The sequence below is a fragment of the Lissotriton helveticus genome, chromosome 6, assembly GCF_964261635.1.
Source record: "Lissotriton helveticus chromosome 6, aLisHel1.1, whole genome shotgun sequence".
NCBI lineage: Eukaryota > Metazoa > Chordata > Amphibia > Caudata > Salamandridae > Lissotriton > Lissotriton helveticus.
In genome coordinates, this window is record NC_136067.1 from 1,608,440,266 (window position 1) to 1,608,465,428 (window position 25,163).

General features: G+C 40.9%; 1 protein-coding gene across 2 annotated transcripts in view; it reads right to left on the bottom strand.

Moving 5' to 3' along the window:
- Positions 1-25,163, bottom strand: part of MEIS1 (Meis homeobox 1) — a 172,230-nt gene that overhangs the window by 69,129 nt on the left and 77,938 nt on the right. For both annotated transcript variants that reach the window (XM_078649405.1, XM_078649404.1), the window contains exon 8: positions 14,003-14,148. In XM_078649405.1, coding sequence (XP_078505531.1) covers positions 14,003-14,148 — 146 coding nt within the window. The remainder of the gene's footprint in view (positions 1-14,002; positions 14,149-25,163) is intronic.

Sequence of the window (25,163 nt, forward strand, 5' to 3'; positions counted from 1 at the left end):
TAAAAAAGGACTGAGACGTGACCCGCACTGGTCGCCTAATAGAACTTTTTCTTCTTATGGCAGGTGGAGGGCAACACAGGCAAGGGGAAGGCGAGAGGAAAGAATCAACATGATAATGGGAGAGTGGAAGGTGGGACTGAAGTAGCAACACAGACAAGGGGAGTTGGGAGGGAAGAAGCAACACAGACTATTAAGAAGTAATTATGGACAATGGAGGGTGGGAGGGAAGAAGCAACACAGACAATGAGGAAGAAGAAAGAAAATAGTACCTGAATCACAGTGCGCGCAGCAGAAGAATACTAATCAAAATGAAGCAATCAGTACTTGGACCATGCTGCACATGAAAAAAGAGGAGTGAAACTGGCACCAGTTGGCCAATTAGAAGACAGCAAACAAGACAAAAATTGAAAGTAATGGGCAGGCTCCAGGCCATTAGTCATAAATATCTTTTCCCAGAGCCTGCATAGTGTCTTAGACAACACCTAAAAATTGCACACATTTGCACAATCTCTCTAATACATTTCTTGGTCACTTTAACGGTGAGCACATATACAGGCAATGTAGATTTGCCTGTAATTGGATAAACTCAGTTGTATGCATATCATCCTGTTACCTGTTTGTGGAATGAGCACTCCACAAGACTGTTAAATAAATACTGATTTAAATATATATTTTATAAAAAGAAATACCATGCAATCTCGGAGTCAGGGCCTATAAACCACAAGGAATAAAACATACCCTTACCAAATCAATAATCTGAATCACAACTGGTATAACCTATGTGCTTTTTTGCCATCTCACCTGCAACTAAGAGAATACAACCAGCAAACAGACCCAGAACACCCTACTACAACAACAAACACGAAGTTTAGATATATCAAAAACTACCCAAATGATAAGATGAGCTATGCTATAGAAGAAGTGAAATTGCACATGTTCCTCCTGCAACTCTTTGTTTAACTCTTTATAAAGGCTTCAATAGTCACACACAGTAGGGATTGTAATTGTTAGATTTTATTAGGAACTGACAGAGAAGAAATGGTTATCTGTATCAAAGAAACTTTTAAATAGGTTATCATGGGCTGCATAATTTAAAAACAGAACAGCGCAATAAAGGGTCCTCCTGCTGCAGTGTTTGCCCTAAATAGTCCAAAAGTATATAGTGTTTTCAGTTTCGGGTGATTTAGCAACAGTTTGGTCTTTACATTTTTTAGCACCAAAAATATACAGACAACTAAAATTAAGGGGAAAAAATGGTGAACGCATAATTGTTCTGGCCAAACCAAAATGGTTGTGTACTTTTTACACAAACAGCGACATATATATAAAAAAAAGTGGGATGATTAAAAATTAATTCATTTATGAACATTGTGTTTGCTCTGTTTTTTTATTTTGAATGAGTTATTTGAGGAAACAGATCAATTTTACTCTTTCAGTGCATACTTATGTGCATGGACTGGAGTATAATGTGCTGGATTTTATAACTTTGCAATGTTACTGCTTATGGAAGCGTTTGCGAAACAACACTGTCTAAATTAAAGTTCCTTCCCGGGCAAAAAATGAGTTGGCCACTGCCCTCTAGTGACTGAACTTTGTTTGTTTTAGTAAATTATAATAATATTTCAGTATAGTGAGCATAGTTGGAGAGACAGTGGTCGAGCATCTTTACTGGGGAAAACTAGGTAAATAATTCTTGCAGAGGCTGACATAAGGACATAATATTTAAAAGTTTTTTTATGGACAATTACACCTTTACTTCCTCGATGAGAATGGCATAAAGTAAAGGTTTGATTGAGATAATTTTCAAGCCTTTAGTTAGAATTCGCTATCGTTGGCACAACATGAGCACTGATAATGCAGGTTCAGAAGAAACTCTTCTGAGACCCCATAATTCATAAATCCTTCCTCCACTGTAGTTGAAGGTATGCCATGTTGGAGTAGGTTCTCGGTAAAAAACAACCTTTCTGTAACTGCAGATGCATCTGGAAGAACATAGTGCCCAAGACCCATAGGGGTTTGGCTTTTGCCCAAAGAAGGCTCTAAGATGGTTGTGCTAGACATTTGGCATGTTTTGGTCAGGGGTCAGAGTGGGATCACTGACAGAATATCGTAAACACAAATATCGCATGAACAGAATATTATGTCTATAAAATCGAGGACCACAATGTCTAGAAAGTAAGTGCAAATAGGAAAGTATAGATTTACTATTATTAACTTCACATCTACGTTCCTTGACGGTATATACATATATATATATCGTCAAAGTACATATATGCTGAGTTATATATAGTAAATCTAGGCTTAGAAACGTTCCTTCATGATATTTTTGTCCTCGATATTCTTGAAACGTTGGCCCACACTATTTTTGTTTACAATATTCTTTCTAAACGCCATCAGAGAGGCAGTCACTGTTTACTGTTCTGGAGTACCCACCTAAACCTGGAAACAGTTGTAGGAGCTTCTTGTATAGTTAAGACCGTGATTTGCTTCTTTTTCTAAGGTCAGGTTACAATGCATGAAACTGCAGTTATTGATATCAATCCATTTGAAAATTAACTGGAGTTTCACAATTTTTTCAAATTTTTACCCCCAGTGACCCAACCCCCACCCCAACCTTCACCTGTGGCCATCTTTTTCCTGCACTCTCCCACACTGGCCACTGATGCTCTTCCCCTATCCTAGAGGTGTCTTGATATAACACCCCATAGCCTCCCAGCATCCCCTCCCTGACCGCCTACCCTCCCCTTCCAAAATTCCGTCAGCTAACTTTAACCAGGCGACATTTTACTAAGCAGCTCTTGTGCCTCTTCAACATCGGTTAATAAATGAAATTTGCCTTTGATCAACACCTTAAGTTTAGACTGTTGTGCCATTGCAGCCTGAGCTCCCTTGGCCTTAAACAAATGAAGTAATTTCACGTGGGATACAAGCCTTGGTTCTATTATTGGACGCAGAGAAAGCGTTTGATTTGGTGGTATGGGACACCCTTTTTATTATTTTAAGAAAGTTTGCTATTTCTCAACATAATATTAATTTGATACAGAATCTGTACACGGGTGCTAGAGCAAACATAATTATAAATAAATCATCAGCAGGCTCAATAGCAGTTCAACGCGGCACCAGGCAAGGTTGCCCCTTGTCACCTATTCTTTTTGCTTTTTTTATCGAACCACTAGCTGTTGCCATTAGGAACTGTCTCCACATCACTCCACCAGTTACTGCCATGGCCAAGATCAAACTTTATGCAGATGATATCATGTTACTAATTAAACCTGATCCTGCATCTCAGACTTATATTCTCAACATTTTTGAAGAGTTCGAAGCCCTGGGAGGCTATCGAATTAATAAAAAAAAGACCGAAATATTGGTTTGTTGGGGGGCAGACCCAGTTCTACACATAGATTTACAAGGCTGCATCAATTCAAAACCGAAAAGATACTTGGGGATCCTGCTCTCTTCTAACATCCTGGACTTATATACACTCAATTTTGCCAGCTTAATTTCTGTGCACTGCGTGGCGCCAATTGGCGTCGAATGCTTTATTTTAGCAAATGGCTATTACATCGCACACCAGTAATCATTGCCAAAATGTATAACAATGCATCTGCTATTTGTTTTAGACATTGTAACTGCGAGCAGGCCAATTGGTCTCATATTATGGCGTATTGTTCTAAAATTAAGTTTTTTTGGGAAGAAATTTTTGTTTTGCTAAAAACTTATTATATGTTATTAATCCCATGCAATGCAAAAATGTTATTATTTGGATATGATCCCGAATGCACATTTACAAGCAATTTGGCAAAATTGATTTACATTATAATGGCCGTTGCTAGATCTTTATTGTTACAAAACTGGCTTTCAACACAAGTTCCGACATTTCAGGAATGGTTTGAAAAAATGAAAAGGGTTAGGAAAAGTGAACAATTATATGCTAAAAGAGTCGGTGGTGCAAAAAAGTTCGATCAAATTTGGGGGTGCTATTTTGAGTAAATTGTTACATATCGGGTTAAACTGAAAATGAATGTAATTATACGTTTTTGTGAAATCTTTACTTTATGACATACTGTATAATACTGAATACAACTTCAATAAAAAAATGTAAAAAAATAAAAAAATGTGCATAACAGTCCACTAAGTCTCTCAATTTTACACCTCTCACTGTTTTGCTCAGAGAGGAAATGGAAGTATATACTAGCATGCAGGAACAATTAGACTTGTAGACACTGAGATAAGACTAGCGATGGACTTCAGGGACTGATTCCAAACACACTTGTACACTCCAGATCAAATTCCCCACTCCCCATGCCACACCGGCCACTGATTCTGCCCTGGCATGGGACTGAATTCAACTGTGTTCACTAACATAATGATGATCTAATAACATGACCGGTCAAGAGAATGCCTCTCAGCATCGTGGCTTGCCCCCTAGAGGTGAGCAAATTCTCAAGTGTTTCTCAACACATAGCAGCATTGGCTGCACGGAGTAGAATGCCAGATGTATTTATGTCACAGGATCTGCTGGTGGGTTTCCTGTGACAGATTTGTGTAGCAGAATTGTCTACTCCAGAAGTGGTCCAGCTATACAGAGACATATTTTCACCAGTAGCCCAATAATGTGATGTAACACAAACCTCAGACTTTCACCTTAAATCATTAACTACAAGGAGCCCAAGGTCATTGCTTCTACACAGCAAACCTACACTTATTGACCAGCCCAGCAACAGCAACCAAATAAGATGGTCCCAGGTTAGTCAGAAGACCGCGATTACTAAGCAGAGCAGCTGTAACAGCCAGAAATGTACGGGGGGAGGGGTAGCGGTCCTTTTTAAAAAAGCTCTGTTAGTGGAAAGACTGCTGTCAGAGACAGTCGATCTAGCTGATTTGCTTGGGGTAAAAGTTACTGTGAATAACTCATGCTGGGTGGTGCTAGCTGTCTATCGCCCACCCAATGCAACCCCACTGTTCTATGATTCTTTTGGTCCCATTATGTCGGACCTACGTACCCGATATACAAAAATCGTAGTAACAGGAGATTTTAACCTACATTGGGATGAGCCCCATTGGGACCTGCCTACGCGCCAATTGGACACCATGATGTCAGCTCTAAGTTTCAAACAACTTGTGGAGGTTCCCACACATTAAAGGTCATGTTCTTGATCTTGTGTGGACCACTGATCCAAATGTGGCCCTTAAAGATGTTGCCCCATGTATAAGGTCTGACCATCATTTAGTATCCTGTGAGGTACACATTAACGGCCCTATAAATAACTTACCACCGGAAGTTAGGAGAATCCGTAAATGGGCAGAGGTTGATTTGATAACCCTGACCAAGGTGCTCCTGCCAATGGACCGGTCTCTGAGCCCAGGTCGTAGTCTGGACCAGGAATACGCGGATTTAACACGGAGCTTGATTCAGGCTATTGACCAGTTAGCACCTATAAGAACGAAGCTAATAAGAGGACCTGGTAAAGGGGCTCCATGGTTTACGCCATCATTGAGGGACCATAAAAGGAAACTTAGAGCATTGGAAAGAGGATGGAGGAAAACCAAACAGGACTCAGCTAGGAACCTCTACCGAAACTCTCTTAACCTATACAAAAAGTCTATTGCTCTAGCTAAAGCTGAATATTATGAGTCCCGCCTAAGTAAGGCAGTTAATGTACAGAAAGAGACTTTTAAGATCTTGTCGGAGCTGAGTAAAAAATCTGAAAGCTCTCAGTCTCCCATAAATTGCAATGCCTTCCAGGGATACTTCTTGGAGAAAGTGAGAACCATTATCCAGGAGATAAGAAGGGGCATGGCAAATGGGATGGCTATGCCCACAGTCCCTCATAAGCCGGTTGACTGTACCATCGCACTGTTTCCAGAGATTGACACACTGAGTCTGGGGCAGTTGATGGGCAGAATCAAATCTGGATCTCCAGCAGATCCGTGTCCTCCCAGGGTCTTTCAGGTAGCTCGCCCCTTATTGGAGGAACGTATCATCTCTCTCCTTAAGAGATCCTTGGAGACAGGGTATATACCAGCTGAACTTAAGGAAGCATGTGTAAGACCCCTATTGAAGAAACCAGGCGCAGACCCCGCTGTGTTAAAGAACTACAGGCCTATCTCTCAGCTGCCATTTTTCTCAAAAATACTGGAACAACATGTATTAAAATCTCTGTCCATGTACCTGGAGTCTCACCACCTACTTCATGAGCGACAGGCAGGGTTCCGAGCTCATCACAGCACCGAGTTGGTGATGCTCTCGGTGCTGGATGAATTGAGAGGCTTGGCTGACGGTAAGAAACCGAGCGCCCTGATTTTGTTAGACCTTTCAGCGGCGTTCGATACCGTCAGCCATGCCCTGCTTCTGGAGAGACTGAGTGACTTCGGGATCAAAGGCCTGGCCCTCAGATGGTTGCAATCCTTCCTTTTGGGAAGGACCCAAAGGATACAACTTGGGGATGAAATCTCTGAGGTGGGGACTTTAGAATGTGGGGTGCCTCAGGGCTCGGCCCTGTCCCCACTCCTATTTAATCTCTACCTGCAACCTCTGATTGCTTCCCTGGCGTGCATGGGCTGTACAGTATTCAACTATGCGGACGACACCCAGCTGTTGCTGAGTGTCGATAACACCAGTGCCGCACAACTCCAAGCCCAGAACATCTTGAGGTACACTGTTCAATGGATGACGGAAAATCTTTTGACAATTAACCCAGATAAGACCGAGGTATTGGTGATTCCATCTGCCACCTCACCATGGAGTGACCTCTATTGGCCTGCGGAGTTAGGTCCGGCCCCAAAACCTAGCCTGAATGTAAAGAGCCTGGGGATCAAGCTGGACTGCGATTTATCAATGGTTAGTCAGATCTCTTCTGTGGTGGGAAGCTGCACTAACATCATCCGACAGCTACGGAAGCTAGCCCCCGTTCTCTCCCAATCCATGATGCGCTCTATCGTAGCGGCCACCGTGATCTCGAGGATAGATTACGGGAATGCCCTCTATCTCGGCCTGCCGAAAACTCTAACAAATAGGCTACAGGTCGTCATGAACGATGCTGAACGTCTTATTTTCAGGCTACCAAGACGATCCAAAGCATCCCCACTGTTAAAGAGCCTGCACTGGCTCCCTATCAAAGAGCGAGTGGAATTTAAGACTCTGTGCACAGCTCATAGGGCAATCTATGGTCTGGCACCCGCCTACATTAAAGATCGCTTGGTGGTGTACAGTCCAATGAGAACTCTTAGATCTTCAGACTCTCAGCTATTGGTCTGTCCCCGGTACAAACTTGTAACCAAGGGAGGGAGAGCCTTCTCTGTGTTAGTTCCTCAGTTATGGAATACACTACCTGAGACGCTGCGCAGGGAAGGGAATCTCCTACGGTTTAGAAAGGTGCTAAAAACACTGCTGTTTAGAAGATCCATGAGTGCTATATAGGCTAGTGGATGCCTCTTTGTGATTGCTAAGTTATTGTTCCTACCATCGATTTCCGAGCGCCTAGAGACCTGCAGGTGAGTGGGCGCGATATAAATCAAAAATAACAATAACAATAACTATTGACAGCTTAATGGTAAAAGGATTTAAAACCTGTTGACCATCCAAATAACGCACAGATTGTTTGCTAGCCACTTAACTTTCTAAAAAAAAGAAATTGTTTGTAAAAAAACAACTACTTAGTGCTTGATGTCTATAACTGGAATGGCATGTAGGAAATAGCTGTTTTAGGGGGTTGGCAACAAGATACTGTACTCAGTTATCTCTTAAGTCACGCTTTGTTCAGCTATTCCTGTACTCAGTCAACAAAATTGAGTGACTCCACTGTCTTTTAATCAATGTATGCTGAATGCAATCCACAAAACATGGGGTATTTGAATTGAGATACAGTATATTAAATTTCCCTAAAGGTTTTGTTATGTTTGGAAATAGAAGGCAGTAGAGAACATCATTCACGAATACCAGTTATGAAGAAATGTAATTATATTCTGGGCTTTACTCCTAGAGAGAATGTAGGAGGAGTTGAGAGGCAGCTACTGGTATAGTAAAAGTAACACAGATAAGCGGTCCGGCCATATGCCCTAATAAGGCCAAAATGCTCATGTGGTTGTCATTCATAACAATAAGGGATTCTACATAAAGGAAAACTACTGAAACCGATGCATCATTTCAGAAAGAACTGATTTCACGCATATTGATACAACACATTTTAGTAGAATCCTACAAAGATCCTAAATAAAATCAAAAGGCCATAATGAACATTTTATATCCGATATGCTTGACTGAAGAAGGAAAGAAGCACATAATTATGTGTAATTTCGCAACTGAAGCAGTATTTCCTTTAGTAGACTCCACCAGTAGTCACTGTTGTCACCTCAATGCTCTCCCTCGAGAAACCTGTCTGCAAAACGCTAGAATCCCAAGCTTTAATGTGAGCCACATTCTGAGTCCTTAGTTCCAGCTGGGGCAGAGATACAAGCCCATTCTTTAATGCGCGGACCACACCACCCAATGTGTAAACCAGCAGGCAACTGATGCTTTAAACAGGCCTTATCTTCTGCTGCAGAGTACCACTCTTTAGTGAAGCCAATGTGTCATAGAGCACACACATGTCTGTTGGGCACATAAACATAATTGCTGCTATAAAGAAACAATGTTTTCCACATCACAATTTCCCCTGAAAAAACTTGCTTTGCACACAAGGCAATTATTTGCACTGTAGTTAAATTTCACAGATAGTGGACAATGAATGGATTGTTGTTTCATATTGGCATATATTGCAATTATATATGATTAAGAGGGCACTGATGAATTAATTTACTTGGTGTTTATCCTGCATCTTAAATGAATCCTCTGTGGCTTTACATCACAAACCTCTACCATGTATAGAAAAAAACATCTTATTACGTTAGCTCCTTATCTCATAAATCCTACCAGGTATGTCCTACCTGCATCTTTCTTCCTACAGGAGTGAGGAAATTAGCATTACACTATGCTTAGAATCCTCAGGATTGAATGTATCTATGCATTCATTCTTGGCCCTACAGTAGAAAAGTTTTTCCAGATTACTAGGGGTGCTCCATTGTCAAACACTGAAAAGGCCCATCAGTCTGAGGCATGTATTCTTATACATAAATACCTTGCCCAATCACCAGGCTATCTCTGCCAATTATTCACAACATCACCAATGCTAAGTGAAGTAAGACTCAAAATGTGTCCTGCCGTAGATTGTAAACAACGCACAATTTGAATCTACCACAGGATTGCCCTGACAACATAAATGCCTGAAAATCCAACATAATTAGCCCATGGAGGGGGCAGTTGCCGCCTTGTATGCAGGCAATAATAACCTTTAAAGTAAACTAGAATTCTTGCTAAGCCAACTGTGATTAAATAAAAAGAAACTAAGCCTTACATTTGAACTACTAAAGCATCAACAATACTATTATCATTAACTATTAAAAGAATGACTTTCTGCATAAACATTGAGAACTACAAGTACGGGTCATAGCTGCGCTTCCTTGTCTTGAACTCCTATGATCAGATTGCCTAATATTTCTAGATTTTAATTCACTTTAGTCTTCCCTCAGTACTTTTGTCCATTTGAATGTATTACAGCATTTACAAAGTATCTGGTGACTCCACACGTGTTCTTTAGAAACGTTTTCATTTCCCAAAAATAATTGGCCATCAATTTTAAAGAAAATGAACATAATAAAAACTTATTTTATATATTACACAATGTCAACTAAATGTTTTCGAAATACTTAGAAACGGTTGTACTGCTTGTATTACATCTACGCATAAAAACAAATATGTCAGTGAATACAAATAAATGAAAAAAACTAAAGAAACATTCTATCCATAAGTGTGTGTCTAATCTAAATACAATTTTGTAGAAGAATCGTGCAGTTCAAATGGCAATGTCCACTACGAACAATGGTCTGCCACTCTAATGCTCACAGGGGAAAACACAGGAAGATCTGATTGAATATCGTTGTTTTTCTTAGCACGTTCTTATGTGGTTTCAAACTTTAAGTGTTTTCTCAAGCTAAGGCTGATGGACAATTGAAAATAATAAAAATGCCCTATTGTTTTCAGACACCAAAAAGTAGCTGAGTAAGATGTGTAAACCAACAAACGTGGGCTTTCTTTTTGAGCATTTCTCGAAAAGTTGAAATAAAAGTGTGTATGCTACTGTGCATTATTACTAGAGGGTATTACATTAACAATAGTGAAGCCTTCACAATGAAAATGGAATGGGTGGGCCATTTAACCCAAAGGCCATTTAATCCAGATGCCAAGCGTACTCAGGTCTCCTTCTGGCCACGAAACACAACTTTTGGCGACCACTTCCCCTGTTCAGTATACTGGGGTGCACCAGACCTGTGCTCCTCGATGGCCACAAGCAGATATTTGTGAACTCTGATGGTAAATGGAAATGTATTACCAAACTTAGATTCCATAACAGCACTGAGTCTGGTTAATATGTGGGCAAATGTAAGTCCATCAAGTCTCATTTGGAAAAACAAATTCATCAAATACGCGTGACAGGGCTTGGACTAAGTGTATTCTCAAGTTTCCCTTCACTATGCTGAGTGTGCTGCTCTTATTTGGTCAAGGCTGAAGAATGACTCGTACCCCTCCCATCATTTGCCCCACCTGAGGTCAGTTTGGGTGTAAGAGGAGGCAAGCAGGCATGTCTCTCCTTCCTGCCCTATTCTGGAGTACGTTTCCATAAAAAAAATGGATTTTAAACTATTCCCGCTCCAACGCCTTCTACAATAGTAACACTAAAATGTATGTTAATCAGCCACCCCTAAGCAGTCTCTTGAAGGTGAAAAACCGTAGGGGGGGTTGCCATTATTGTTATTTAGTGCATCAATATGAGGGGAGTTATAAGTATGTAGCTATATATTTTACATAAGTTTGTGTTTGCTTAATGGCAACCTTAACAATTAAACATACATTTGAAAATTACATAGAGCAAAACAATTATAAAACTTAGAAGTCTAAAATTCATCTTCAGCCACCTATAGCTTTTGCTTCTTAAACTGTACTTAATCTTTTCAAACTACATATCATACAACATATCAGAAGCCTCTTAACGTTTCTAATCTAATGTTGAAAAAAGTTTGAAAGAACATGAAAAAAACTATATATATATATACAATGAGAATATTATCCAACCCAGCTGAACGAGCTGGTAAATTCAAAATATTAGGAATCACATAAATATTGTTCCACTGCTATTTTTCTGGATTCTTTTGGTTCTGACGTGACATAACAATTGATTTCAAGATGTATTTTTACCAATATACCCAGAGGAGTATTACTTTTTCCTCATGTTTTTGGTTTTTGGTGTATCGTTCTACCTTCTGGGAGTGCTTCCACTGGAATGCATGAGGGACCATTTTAAATCTTAGGAGCACACGTAATCATCATACTGTTTGCCACATTCAATTATGTATCTCCTAGATGCATTATATACAGAAAATTACGCTGTTTTGTCACTTTTTACCTAGCAATGGTGAAGCCAACAGAGCAGGCTTTAATATGCTAAAAAATATTTACTTAAAACCATTTGGGAAATACTATGTTTACATACATTGACACACTAAAGCCAGACCATTTTCGCGGTGCCGATGTTTGTTAGAACTTTTTACAGGACCTAGAAATTGCAAGACCTAATAATTATTATTTTTAGAAATAGCAAAACTTGGGGCCAGATGTGGAAATTTATTTTGTGGTCGCGAATCCCGCTATTAGAAAAAAATCACAAATTTTATAACAAAGCAATGCCTTTTTGCTATGTACTAACTTATTCCGTCCGATTTCTCACTGCAATTGGGAATGGTGTGATAGAGGTATTCCCTCCAAATTAGTATTCAGAATGGCATGCATCAATAATTTGCAAATGAAGTCACAAGTCATTGAAAAGTTTCAGACTCCTCAATGGGGTTGGTAACACATTTGCAAAGGGGATACTATCCCAGTCGGATAGTTTCCCCTTTGGAAATCGAGTCAGGTGACCTTGGGGACAGCAGACAGTGTTCCAGGAACCCACAGCTTGCTCCTCCTGGTGTGAATCGAAATTGGATTTTTCAAAGATGTGTCTGTTCCTTTAAGAAACATGGGCTGCTTTATTTAAAAAAAAAAAAGGTTTTCCTTTTGAGAATATACACACAGGGATTGTGGAATGCTGTTCCTTGTGGGCCACCATTTCTGTGTTTGTAGTCAATCATGGGTTGGAAATCGCATGCCTAATAAATGCCTGATAAATATACATTAGGCAGGTTGGACTACAACAACTACAACTAGAGATTTTGCAATGCAACCAATGTATACATAGGTTGCATCACAAGATTAAAGGGCGGATACAATCTTGAACAATTTTTTACAACCAGGCGACACGTGACACTTAGCATTATTATTATCGATGTCCTATTATTAAATTTCCATCATATATTTTATTCAAACAAACTAAACTATCGAGTCTAGCCCATTATATTTAATATCTAAATGTAATAATAATAAACACATTTTTGTGTGCATGGCAATTGGCATAAATATAGTTTGGCCTACAGGCCAAACCACCGCTGCACAAAAAGATCACTTCCAGCTCCAAATGGTGACTGTACTTGGAATCAATTGCATCCCGCATCCTACATGTTAGCTCTACAGTTTAAGATTGGATTGGTTTTCTGGACTTTAACCAAAGCAGACAATGAAAGTCCTCCATGTTTCTGGTTGAGTATAATCTGAATTCAATACCACTAATTAGAGACTGTTTCTTCAGGATGTGTAGTCCATGAGACATTGAGGAATTAATACATATTCACTTTGGTAATTTACACAAACAAGCTACCAGGAGCCAATGAAAGTTTTTTTTCCACAACATCATTTTATTGTTGACAGCCAAGAGAGAGTTAATGCCTCAACGGGCATCAGCAATATGTATACAGAGTGACATATACTGACATCAACATTTTCCATGATACTATAATGTCGTTCATACAAGTAATGGGTTGCAAAATAACACTCAGTGAAATATATTTTATGTCCTTATAATTATTCTAATCTACCATTCATATTTGTTTCTGTTCGACCTAGCATGAAGAACTTCCTTAAGGTTGGCTGATCTATATAAGTCAAGTGCCTCGTATCCAGTAAACAACCATTAGTGGAAAAGGCTCCTGGATGGACACTCCTTCAATAGCAAAGCTCCCCAGTCCTGATTACATAATAATCATGCTAACACACAAATGAGTCTCAGACTCACAGATTTTTATATAAAAGCATAAAAACATACCAACATTCCACAACGTTCTTTTCTGAACATTTTCTATTCCAACCAGTTCATGATATTTAGTGATTCTATTTCCCTTTAACACATTCTATAAACATGGCAATATACAATTTAACGTTTACACACTCATCAAAGATAACCAGTATACAGATTACTTTTTACAATAGAAGTAACATAAAAATAAAATATTTGCTAAGCGTGTCCTATCTAATCATATAGTTTAGGAAGAATTGATTTCTTTCCCAAACGAATGATTTATGATTTAAGCAAAAGTTAACTATACTAATTATACATATATAGTGACAGAACAGTACCCATCAAGTGCACATGACATTTGAAAGAAACTAGATTGCCCTGACACATGCACTTAGGCACGTGCCATACAGACGACCCTTGGATTGTCATATTTGGTGTCCCTTATTGTACCATTTAGTCTCTTATCCAAAGACTGAAAGTCACGTCTGATCAACACACACCCTGTTTAATGTAACATCAATGAGTTCACAAGATTACCCAGCTTTTTCAAGAGAGGTGAGCATAAACTGGAAGTCTGACCTATGCGCTGTCTAAAGCCTAATCATTACCAAGCCTTTTATTTGCAACCATAGGGATGTACCCCACACAATACCACAAATCCCATCAAAGAAAGAAACATTTCCTTCCACATATATAATGCATGGTCCTGTGTATAAAGACTATTCCAAATAGGCACTTACCGTAAGGTGCTGGAATAGCCACGCCCTCATGATATTTGTAGCTACTTTGGGAAAGATGCCACGCTTTTTATGACGTTTTTTCTCCTTGTCGGGATCATCTTCATCGCCTGTGCTGGGTGAAGCTACACTGTTGTCTAAACCATCACCTGGAAATGCAATGAAGAGATCTGGTTAGTGATGCTCTATTTTTTTATTTACAAGCGCTGGCAAGATTTGTAATACTTCAAAGGTATAATCAATTAAAATGTAAATTAAAAGGAATGTCATGCACCATTTTATGCATACAGATGCACATAAAATCAATCTATTTCTCATTGGGACATTTCTTTGTTGCCACAGTTTTCACTGTAATCTAGCTGTGAGTTACAGTACGAGGATGTTTTGTCTGTCATTAGAACATAGATGCGTCAGGTAGGAAAACTATGAATGTCACTAACAGATCTCAGTTCTAGATTTCCAGAACCATGTTATGACCCAAAAGGCTCCATGAGACTAAAACCTTTACACTTTATAAAACAAGCCCACATTTGGGCTTAGATTCAGTGTAACAATGCAAATAGTTTAACGTTTTAACTAGATGATCAGTCATCGCAGTAAAACAGTATGCTTCGGTCAATCAAAATAAGATCACCTGATCACCAGTGGGATTAAAAACATGAAAACTTGCAAAGAATTTATAATTATGTTCAAGACTGCTATGTGCTGCTGCACCCTATGGCCATTCTGAGAACCGCAAGATGGCAATTGCCTTTCACTCCTTCTATCTTGCAGAATGACACAACACTGTGTTCTATTGCTCTGTTACCTGTCTCCTTTCTCCTCATCTGACTCCTTCCACCAAGAACGTGAGGCACCCAAGGATGTGTCCTCCGTTGTCTCCTGTGCTCCCTCTCCACCATCGCACTCATAAGACTTATCTCCACCTTCAGTTTTGACCACCATCAGTATGATAGTAACATTCAAAATGTTATCACCTGATTTGTTTTAATTAGATCCCCATATACCTTGCATTACAAAGCTTTTCTTGCATACCTTCTTGAGGGTCACTTCGAGATGGGTAACCACTGCTATTGTTCAACTAAGATAAGCTTATGATCACATACTATCTTCACTTAATGCCTTGAAGATAACCCGTCAACCTTTTACATTGCTCGTGACTCCATTCTTCTCAGCTGATGGCAAACTCAATATCCTTCTCATCGGTCATCTTAAATCTATCCATCTGTCCGTACATCAACTTAATCTTTACTATGTGACAACTATGTGAATATCTGCAAAATCAAACTTCAGCTTGCAGATTCCTTGAAGGTAAACCACTCTAAAATGTGTTCATCCAGTGTAACATTAACCTTCGACAGCCACCTTTTTCTACACACGTCCCAGCCTCCCAATAAAATACTTGCTTTTTCTATCACACGCTATGCAACTTTCCAAATTTTCCATGCTCTTTAGCCATTGCATCTTGATCTAAATGAAGCTGGCTGTTTACTGATACATACGCAGGTTCCTTTCTGTCATCCATGAAAATATTACTGGGTGTATGCCCCATACCTAACAAAGTCAGTACCACACCCAAAGCCACCCATTCTATCATAAATTCTCCTCTTCCATCCTGTCTAATCCATCCACTGCCTACTCTCAATTCAGAGCTCTACTATATCTTCTCACCTTACAGTGTAATACTGATTGGTCACATTACTTGGATCCTTTAAAATGATTATCAAAGTATACAACTTTCATCTAGAACATGTATTTGCCTGCCTACTATGTAATGCAATTTCCGTCTGTTTTTTTACAGTGTGTATGTAAAGCACTCTGATACCTACGGGTCAAGCTAGCGCTATATAAAACTTTAAAATAAAATAAATAAATACATTTGGGTGCTAAAAGTCCTAAATGAGCCATTTATGCTTAACGGGATAAATTCAGCACTTACAATATTGCTGTGGAAATACACACTGCTAACTAAATTCCACAGTCCATATTTTCACCCGCAGTACTGTCCATATAAAAATATTGCTGTCTGTGCTGTGTCATAAATTATACAATATTTTTTATTAAAATGCCAAATATCAACTGAATTAAGAACAAGTATATATCCGTGAATCTGCAGATACATACACAAGGGCCGATTATAATGGTGGTTGGACGAGCATCAGACCGCCATCATTGCGGGAACGGAACTGACCGACAGGTAGTCGGTGGTCCCGACCTCTAAATTAGGATCCAACCACCGTGGAGGTGGTCGGAAATATGCCTCACTACATTGAGACTTGTGCTACGGCCCGGAACAGGGCCGCAGCACAAGCCCCAATGCAAAGAGGCATGTTTACAAGGATCCCTGCACCATGCGGTGCCTGCCACACGATGAAGGGATGTTTAGGGGGGCACCACAGGTGTCCTCAAAGGCCCATAGCTAAAGGCCATGGGGGACAGGGGCCCAAAAAAGCTTTTCCGCCAGCCTCTTCACGTCAGAAGAACCAATGTGAAATGGCTGGCAGAAAGGTGGATCATAATCCCCACGGCTTTGCCTGAGAAGACACCGCCCCCATTGTGGGGAATGCGATCCGACCACACACCCGACGGTCCCTGGGCAATGTGGTCAGATCCACCGCATCGTAATGGGGCGGTCTGACCGCAGTTAAAGATGTCAGTGGGACTGACACTGACGTGTCGTGCATGTCGGTCCCACTGACATCCTAATCAGCCCCACAGTGCATCAAATGTGCCAAAAAATCAACTAACACTGGTTGCATTTGTGAATGATGCACGCCAGTAACCACTGATTGAAATGCTTGTTTATAAAACAAACAAGTTAGAAAACATAAACCCCAACAGTGCAAAAGAACTATACAAATGTGTTTAATGTACATACATCAACAAAAACTGCTGGTGTAGCAGGAAACCAGGTTCCTAAAACATCTTAAATAAGGCAAAGTGAACCGTATCTCACAGAGATAAAAATGTGGCAGTCATTTTAATTCGCCTTTGCAGGTGACATACATTTGAAAGACTAGGATGAAGTATGTGGTTTAAAATGTTATGGCACTACTTGATGCTATAACGAATCTGAACTTATGGATTCCAGTAGCGAATTGGAGAGGCACTGGAACCTTCCACAGCAGCAACAAAAAAGTGATTTGTTCATTGGGTCTTATTTGCAGTGGTTGTGTTTTTATAAAATAAAGACTATTATATGCACTTATGACTAGTGTTGCTGGCTCCGTCATCAAAGACCCCCTAAATTGTACTGCCACCATAAGAGAGGGTCATATCAGAAGAGTGGTCATGAGTGAGTAGCCCTAGCTCTCAAGAGAAGCACGAGAAGACAATGATTCTAGCACAAGAGAAGAATTTTCACACTGACCCTTTTGTACATGTTGCCAACTGCTGCGACATGTTAGAAAAATGGCCAGCAGCTTTCCTGTTAGCTATCTGAGCAAGATGCAGATCACATATATAAAGGGAATATGAGATAACTGACCTACCTGCCGCTTCTTTTTTTGAAAAATCATCTCATATATTATTATATAAAACCATGTGCAGAGGCATCTAGGGCCACACAATAGCCAAGAGAGTGCTTTGGGCCCAAATATCGAATAGAAAACATTTGCTCACACTCATGTTACTACTTCGCTGAATGTTTAATTGCGCACTATAATTACATTTGAATTGAAAGTGCTTACAATAAAAAAATCACACTACGTCACATGAAGTGCAGTCTGTACCAACTACACTTTTTTCTATTAGTAGCACATATAATATTGGTGTCAATTTAACCTTACGAACGTTAAAATCCAAAAAGGCAAATATTATCAGTCTGATTTGGCCAAGAGCAGTGCTGCTAGGACCATGGAAGAAATAATTACATATTCCCTGCCTCAGACTCAAACGCTTCGGGGTCAGTGAAGCTGCATTTTCCTGCTCTATCCCTGTTGTTCTGCCCCGCTTTGTGTGCACGCTTTCTATCTGCCAAGAAACCCCTCCCCACCCAAGTGCTCATGCAGTAAGCAATGGCCGGTGCATGCACAGAAGTGAATTCATTCATAATTTATGGAAATATGTACTATAATCCAACCGAGATGACTTTTTTCCAGCTTTGTGCATCAATAGATAATCAAGGCCTTAAAACAGTCTTAGCTTCCCATTACCGCAGGCAAAATAATTCCTGAAAGCATGCCTTGAGGGCACCTGAATTATAGACTCCATTAGGAGAGGAGAGGCTTTCTGCATTCCATGGATAACACTCCCCAGAACCTTTCCTGTTTATTTCCACCGTAAGAAAGCAGAAGCATTAGGAACAGTGCTTCCAAGTGAAGACTTGTGCAGATACAAAGGAGAAACCTTTCAGGCCCCAGCCAGATCACCCTTCAATCCCCGGCTGTGACCTATCCCAAATAAAAGGTATCTGTTACATCATTAGCTCAAGCCAAAAAAAGCCCTGGCTTAATGCACAGTTTGTTCTTCCTACTGTTTTTAGGCAAATTCAGCTACTTTGCTCCCATCTGGGAGGGAAATGACACTGCTGAGCTGTAATCTAAGACAAGATTTTCATTGGAAGCAAATGCTTTCAATCCAGTGTCAATACTGGGGGCATGTTCAGAAAAGCCTGTAACAATAAACCCTGGTGGAGTCCGACATGAGTTAAGGAAACAGAGAGGGCGAAAGTTGATAATAAAGCACACTCTTCGGAACCAAAATATTGTGTTTGGAGTTCACTGGGTTCTTTCGGAGTTGTTTGACCTTTTACCCATATTTGTATTTAACATGTAAGCCCTGGAGGACTACCCCTGGGAGGCAACTGCCTTGGTATTTCCAAGTCCACAACAAAGTGGCACGTGTGTGGTGCCGGGGTGGGTTTTCTGCTTCATCGGTTATGCCCTAAGGGACACCTGATCCCAGAGTTGTGTATCTCACACCTAAGATAGCAGCAGTGACTTTGGTCTTGGGAGTTGACATCTACTGATGCTGAATGAAGGCGTGTTATCAATACAAACTGAAAGGGTGGAAATAATCATAAAAATGATGCTAGTCCATAAACAAGCTTACAGCCTCATTAGTCCAGCAGTAGGCTCCAGTGGGTGATTTATGCTCGTTCTGCTGATGCCACGAGGAAATGCCATCGGCCAACTTTGCCCAACTGCTAATGGCTTCTGACAGCGACTTAGCAACTAGTGCAAGCGACGCTGTGGCGCTTGCTTGTGACAGAAACTGAAATTGTCATGTTATCTGCCCATGTGTTATGATGGCCGCGTGGCAATTAATGAGTGTGCCAGCGAACGGATGGCCAGGGGCCCTCAACAATGGCCTTTGGCAATGTGGGCATGAAGAATTCCCACCTCTTGCAGTCAGATTACACATGTGCCTCGCTCTAACAATGCCAGCTCATCACGCCACCTTTGTTTCAGTCACTAACTACTGCGCGCCACAGGAGCTCAATGCCGCGTCCATCATCTGGCTCATGCGCTTTCGCTCTCTGGGCATTTTTGACATTATCAGAAGAATTCAAAGTAATTTGTTCGGATTTGATGGCTTGAAATAGCACTTTAAGGGAGAATATCGGGTTCTAGCATTTGGAGCTTCAAATGCAGAGGTGCAAGCAGTTTTTCTGCTGCCTGCACATTACTCTGAAGGGGCTGGAGTTCACTGAAGCAGACCCGGGGCTTGTCATACTGCTAGGAGCACGCCAGGCAGGACTGATATAAGGCCGTATTTAAACAACAGTCTGTAGTCAGCGTCAAGAGCTCCTTCCTCAACACTGCAGATGCCAAGAGACTACAATTACACACTCTACAAAACCCTCCAACACTGCCAGATAGTCACAACTAATATTGGGGAAATGCTTGCTGCACAGGAATCCAGGCAACAGCGTATTTAAGGAGTTTTAGCAAAGAGAGAGAGGAATGCGCGCTACAATTCCTCCACTGAGCAGTTTCTTGAGCCCGGCGTCTAAGACCCATGCAGTAAGCAGGTGACCCCTGGCAGCTCCCGGGCCTGGAGAGAGCTCCGATTTCAAACACACTCCTCTCAAAAGTCCCCAGCGTGGCCTATTTAAGCACAGAGGCATTTAGGCCTTGCTCTGCTATTCCTTTCACGAGGGGATAAAGGAGCGTTTATCGCATTCAGACCACTCAATGGGTCAGCCTGACCATGTCAGCGGGGGTACCGCGCAAGCAGGTCAATGCCACCCGACCCCTCTCGCCCCCACGCGCACGCACACCCTCTCCCACCACCATGGCCCCATAAAGGGTCGCATTACCCGTCAGGCGGCAAAGAGAAACTCTTATAAGCAAACGCAACCCAGGCCACTGCAATGCCTCGGATGGTGAAAGTCGAAATATGCTGTCAGGGTTATAATTCTGCTTTCCAGTGTGCCACTTTACTTTGTCTTCAACTTTTGGTGGAGTAAAAAGTCACATAACTTTACATGACGGAAATGTATTGTAAATCTTATAGCTCTATCTGTTGACCATTTACACTACAAAGGGAATTTAAACGTGGACTGAGCATCAAATTTGAAAGCCCGGAATTGCAGGAAAAATATCCAATCGGGGTTCACAGATCGTGGCAAAATTTCTTACAAACTAAATAGTGTTAATCACCAGTGGATGCAGAAACATTTCAAAATGACCCTCGCTTGCAAATCTTTTCAGTTGGTCTTTGACCTGCAGTTCAGTCCCATTTGGAGCTTAGCTAAAGGAGGTCAAAGGGGTCGAGGTTCATTTCCAGAAGCAGAACACTGTGCTATTCCAACCCTTGGTTACATTTTGAGAAATGGTGCTAATGTGCTGTGTATTATGAAGAGTCTGCTCACACAAGATCGATTAATGGATAGTCAATAGGCTTTTCCACACAAAAAAGTGAGAATGAAGAAATAAGGCCCTGGTTCTGTACACAGAGCAGGGACAGTGTGTATACCAATCCATATTCAACACGCAAAAGGGGAGAGGGCCAAAATAGTTTATACTCCAATACCCCAAACCCCCTAAATAAACTGTAATCACATACAAAATGGGTATATAGAGTCCACCAACATTATAACGGGAAATTCCCAAATTAGAAAAAAACAAAACTGCCCTCACTCACATACCGAAGTATGTGACATGCTTCATCATAGGGCCTGCTACAGACGCCCTGGTGTAGCCACATCCAGGGCGGAGCATCAAGGAGGGGGAAAAATAATAAATTTCACGTTACAAGACGTACAACAAGATGAGTAAATACGTGCAACGAATAACATACATAAGTATGTGCAGAGGAACACCTCGTGGATCTGATGTGAGTGCGACGAAAAATAGTGCAGTAAAGACGTGAGTTAAAACTGATTAGGGGTGCCAAAAGAAAGAAATGCTTTATTAGAACCAATTATGGTACCCTTATCAGGATTAAAAATAAGAAAGGATGGGAAAAATGTCTTAATGAGAAAATGAGGTTCCTCAAGACTTCCCTCCTACCACTGCTCGAGTCAACATGTTTCGACCGCTTCCTTTGTGCCTCGAAAGGTCACTTCGGTCTTCTTCAGGACTGTCGCAGTCAAATCCACCGGTTACCCAAGTCGTAGTTTGATCATTGGGTTTCCCAAAAAGATGTAGGTCTCAAGGATCCGTACTCCTCTGGGTGTGTCTATAATTCAGTGGAGGAAATGTCCCCAAATGCTAAGGGAGAGCATTCACTGGAAAGGAGTAAAGGAAATAGTAAGGAGAGAGTGAGTGCTGGTCCCTCCCAACACAAGGTTTAGTCTAAAAGAAAACTCAATCCCATCCTGAGATTAGTAGTGTACTCAAGTTTATCTCCACATTAGTAAGAGTTTCAACTGGGTTCCACACACACACTCATTAGTATGTAGTTTAAAAGGTGATGGTCATATTAAACCATCCACAAAATATACTTCAATTCTTAATTATGAGGTATAGTTCAAGGTAAGAACTAGGATCTAGTAGCACTTTCATAAATCAATGTCCCAACCCGGGACTCCATACATCCTCTGACAACCTATCTATGAGCTCCCATTATTTCAGGCAGATCGTGAAATATTATAAAAGTTGAATTTCCAATGAAGTTACTACATTCAATCACGTAGACTCACCGAGTTTATGGATTTCACAAACTCGAATAGGTGGCCGCCCGGGAGGTTCTGCCCATTAACACAATCTACACGGAATAAAATAAATTAGAATAAACAGGGTGAACTAACGATATCCACTCGATCTCACAGGACAGCATTCAATACTCTTGGTATGGCGCCGGGATAATTCGCACCTCACCCCACTAGTCTTACCGTTCAGTCCGGCTAGACCCGCCTACATCTGTTCGGACGGAATGCCACCGCGTAGATGGTAAACGCGCTGTCCATTCCTCTATTTACCGAACGGTTCCGTCTCTGGTGTGTGACGTCACCGCCGTAGCGACGTTGCCACGTCAACGTGGTAGTATGAATGGACCTTCGGGAGTTGTAGTTTTAGTTGGCCCGTAATGTCTCCCGTTACTCTGCATTATAACCCATAACAATCGGATTGCTAAACCCAATTCGGGATGTCCCAGATGGAGGCGGTATGATTGTGCTGGGAATTTTTTTTTATATAACTCACTTAACCGCTACCCCCAAAGATGGGGTGTTATTCATGTAGTGTATTTTAGGCATAAGCAGATGTCAAGAGCAGTGCCCCCTCCGGAGTTGGTAGACAATCATGATGCTATATGTCAATGTACAGTAAAGCGATTGGTTAACTATCGGGCACGGCCTCCTTCAAAGTATGGACTATACAATCACACTTGGAAAAAGGATATCAGTCCTAACGAGAGTTATGTCATATTAGGTGTTCTTATGTAGATATCAGAAATAACACTCGTTCATTCTTTAAGAAAAGGGAATATGGAATATATCCCTCATAACGATCTTACTTCACCATGGCAGCATAATTGATCCCGATAATACAGGGATGGTCTAATTCTAGATTGCCCCATGTTATGTGTTTTATTATTTCGTTTTGTTTTTGTTTGTAATGTTTGTTTGTATTGTTATTTTCTGAATAACTTATTGAGATAAAGCAGGCTTGCTCATGCGGGTAATTTTGGAATTACAGAGTACCCAAATGAATGCCTTACTACATCCCTAATTGTAGAAAATACCTTAGTCCATTTCTAATTTGGGAATTTCCCGTTATAATGGACTCTGTATACCAATCCAAACAACCCTGACAATTCAGCATGGCCCTAATGTTCAAACTAACGTAGCCTCTTACTTAATTTTTGGAGTTGCTCAGAGTGTGGACAAAATAATGTCACACAATCCATAAGGGCTTAGATTTAAACTTTTAATGAAAGGTGTACGCACACTGAGGAGTTCGAAATCAAAGCATACACATATGGCCTAGAAAAAAGTGTACTAGTTTCCGCTGTTGAGGTTTCAGGCAGTACGAATGGAGATACTATCAAAATCAATGAAAATCATGTACTAGCAAATTGGTTATCCTGTAAGTTGACAGAACTGCAGATGCAAAGCCCAGTGGACCACATTTTAAGTCAACCAGTACTGAAAGCGAGGTTGGCTTTTGGATAGCAGAGAAAACCAAAATCAGCCCTGCCCAACATTTTCAAACCAACCCCACACTGCAGGAGTTCCTTGCTAGAATGGGGCATGGGGCAGAGGGGTATGGCTGCATCATGGCAGCCTATCCTGCTCTGAAAGGAGCCCCCTACTCTGCATTCAACAGGGGAAATGTCAGATTGCAGAATGGACTGCCCGGCCGTGTTTGTCCTTCTGTAGGCTAGAGGTGTTTACACAATATTGTTACTGGGAGGTTGGGCTCCCAGTTGGAAAGATTTCCGTGAAAAAATGTTATCATAGTTTAATTCCTCAACCATCTGAAATGTTTTCTGTGCCCTACAGTGTAAGGCAAGTAATTATTTACAGGCAAATTACATTTAACAGTGGAGGTAAGCAAAACAGTTGGTCAGAAACACTGCATATATTAACCCCTCCGCTGCGCTGAACGTTTGCGCTGGTGGGGAACGTTCTATTGCGCGGGCGGGGCCGGAACGTTCAGCGGACATGCGCAGCACTACCGAGGTAGTGCACACGACATCCGCTGAACGTGCGCAGCATTAAAGGGGTTAAAACAGCTATAAGCTACTGCCCCTACATTTTCTCACTCCCTAGAGGATGGAATGGAAGTCTTTCCTTGTCTTCATTCTGTAAGGAACCATTTATGTGTTAGCACTTGACGATACTGGTGTTTACAGCCAGTTTAAGAGCTATGGAAGATGGCAAATAGTCAATGTTGGTCTACATTTTGAGAAGCGATTAATAAAATGGTGCTAGGATTCGAGTGGCATGCTCCCCAGAGATGAACAGTGTTACAGATTGAAACACATGCAGGAAGATTAAGCAGTGCATGCAGATTCTCCAGACTAAAACAGATTTGTGCTAACTAGGTTCAGAACATTAAGGAGCTGGACAGCAAAGGGGAGTTTCCAAGGTTTCGTTCAAAACAAAACACCGACCAAGATAATTCAAGACTTTCTCAAGTATAAATTCATCAGCAGAAACAGCAAAGAGCATAGGGGATATAAAGCATAATTCAAAATACTGAAATGGAAAATCAAGGTATGCCAACAAACAAACAGTCCTGGAGAGTGGCCATTAACCGGATAGCTCTTAATAATGCTCTCAAACAAACAATACCATTTGGCTTGAAAGGGTCAGTCACCAAACCGTGGGGAAGAACCAGTTACTGACATTAACAGAGATGGAACAGGACCACAAAAATGCCTAGTCATTCAGGAATCAAGCAGCATAAGGGCAAAGCCACTGCTAATCTCTTACCTAACTCTTTTAAATGTTCTCTTTGATTTTCAAAATTCAATCAAACTGCTGTCCCCTGTTTTGTTGCCACGTTACTGGACTGTGACACATATCTAGCCACCATCATCATTAAAATGTGTTTAGTTAAAAATATTAGTGTAAACAAATGTATCTAGAAGGACTAAATAACAATAACTTATAAAAAATGTAAAACTAGAGTAACTATTAGTGAAAAGACAGAGACAAAAAAAACTTACCAAAGCTGCACAATACCAGCAACTCAATATGCTGGTCCACTAAAGTAGCTGGTTAGAGATCTTGAAAGTACATCTTCAGAGTTATCAGCCCTACTACTTG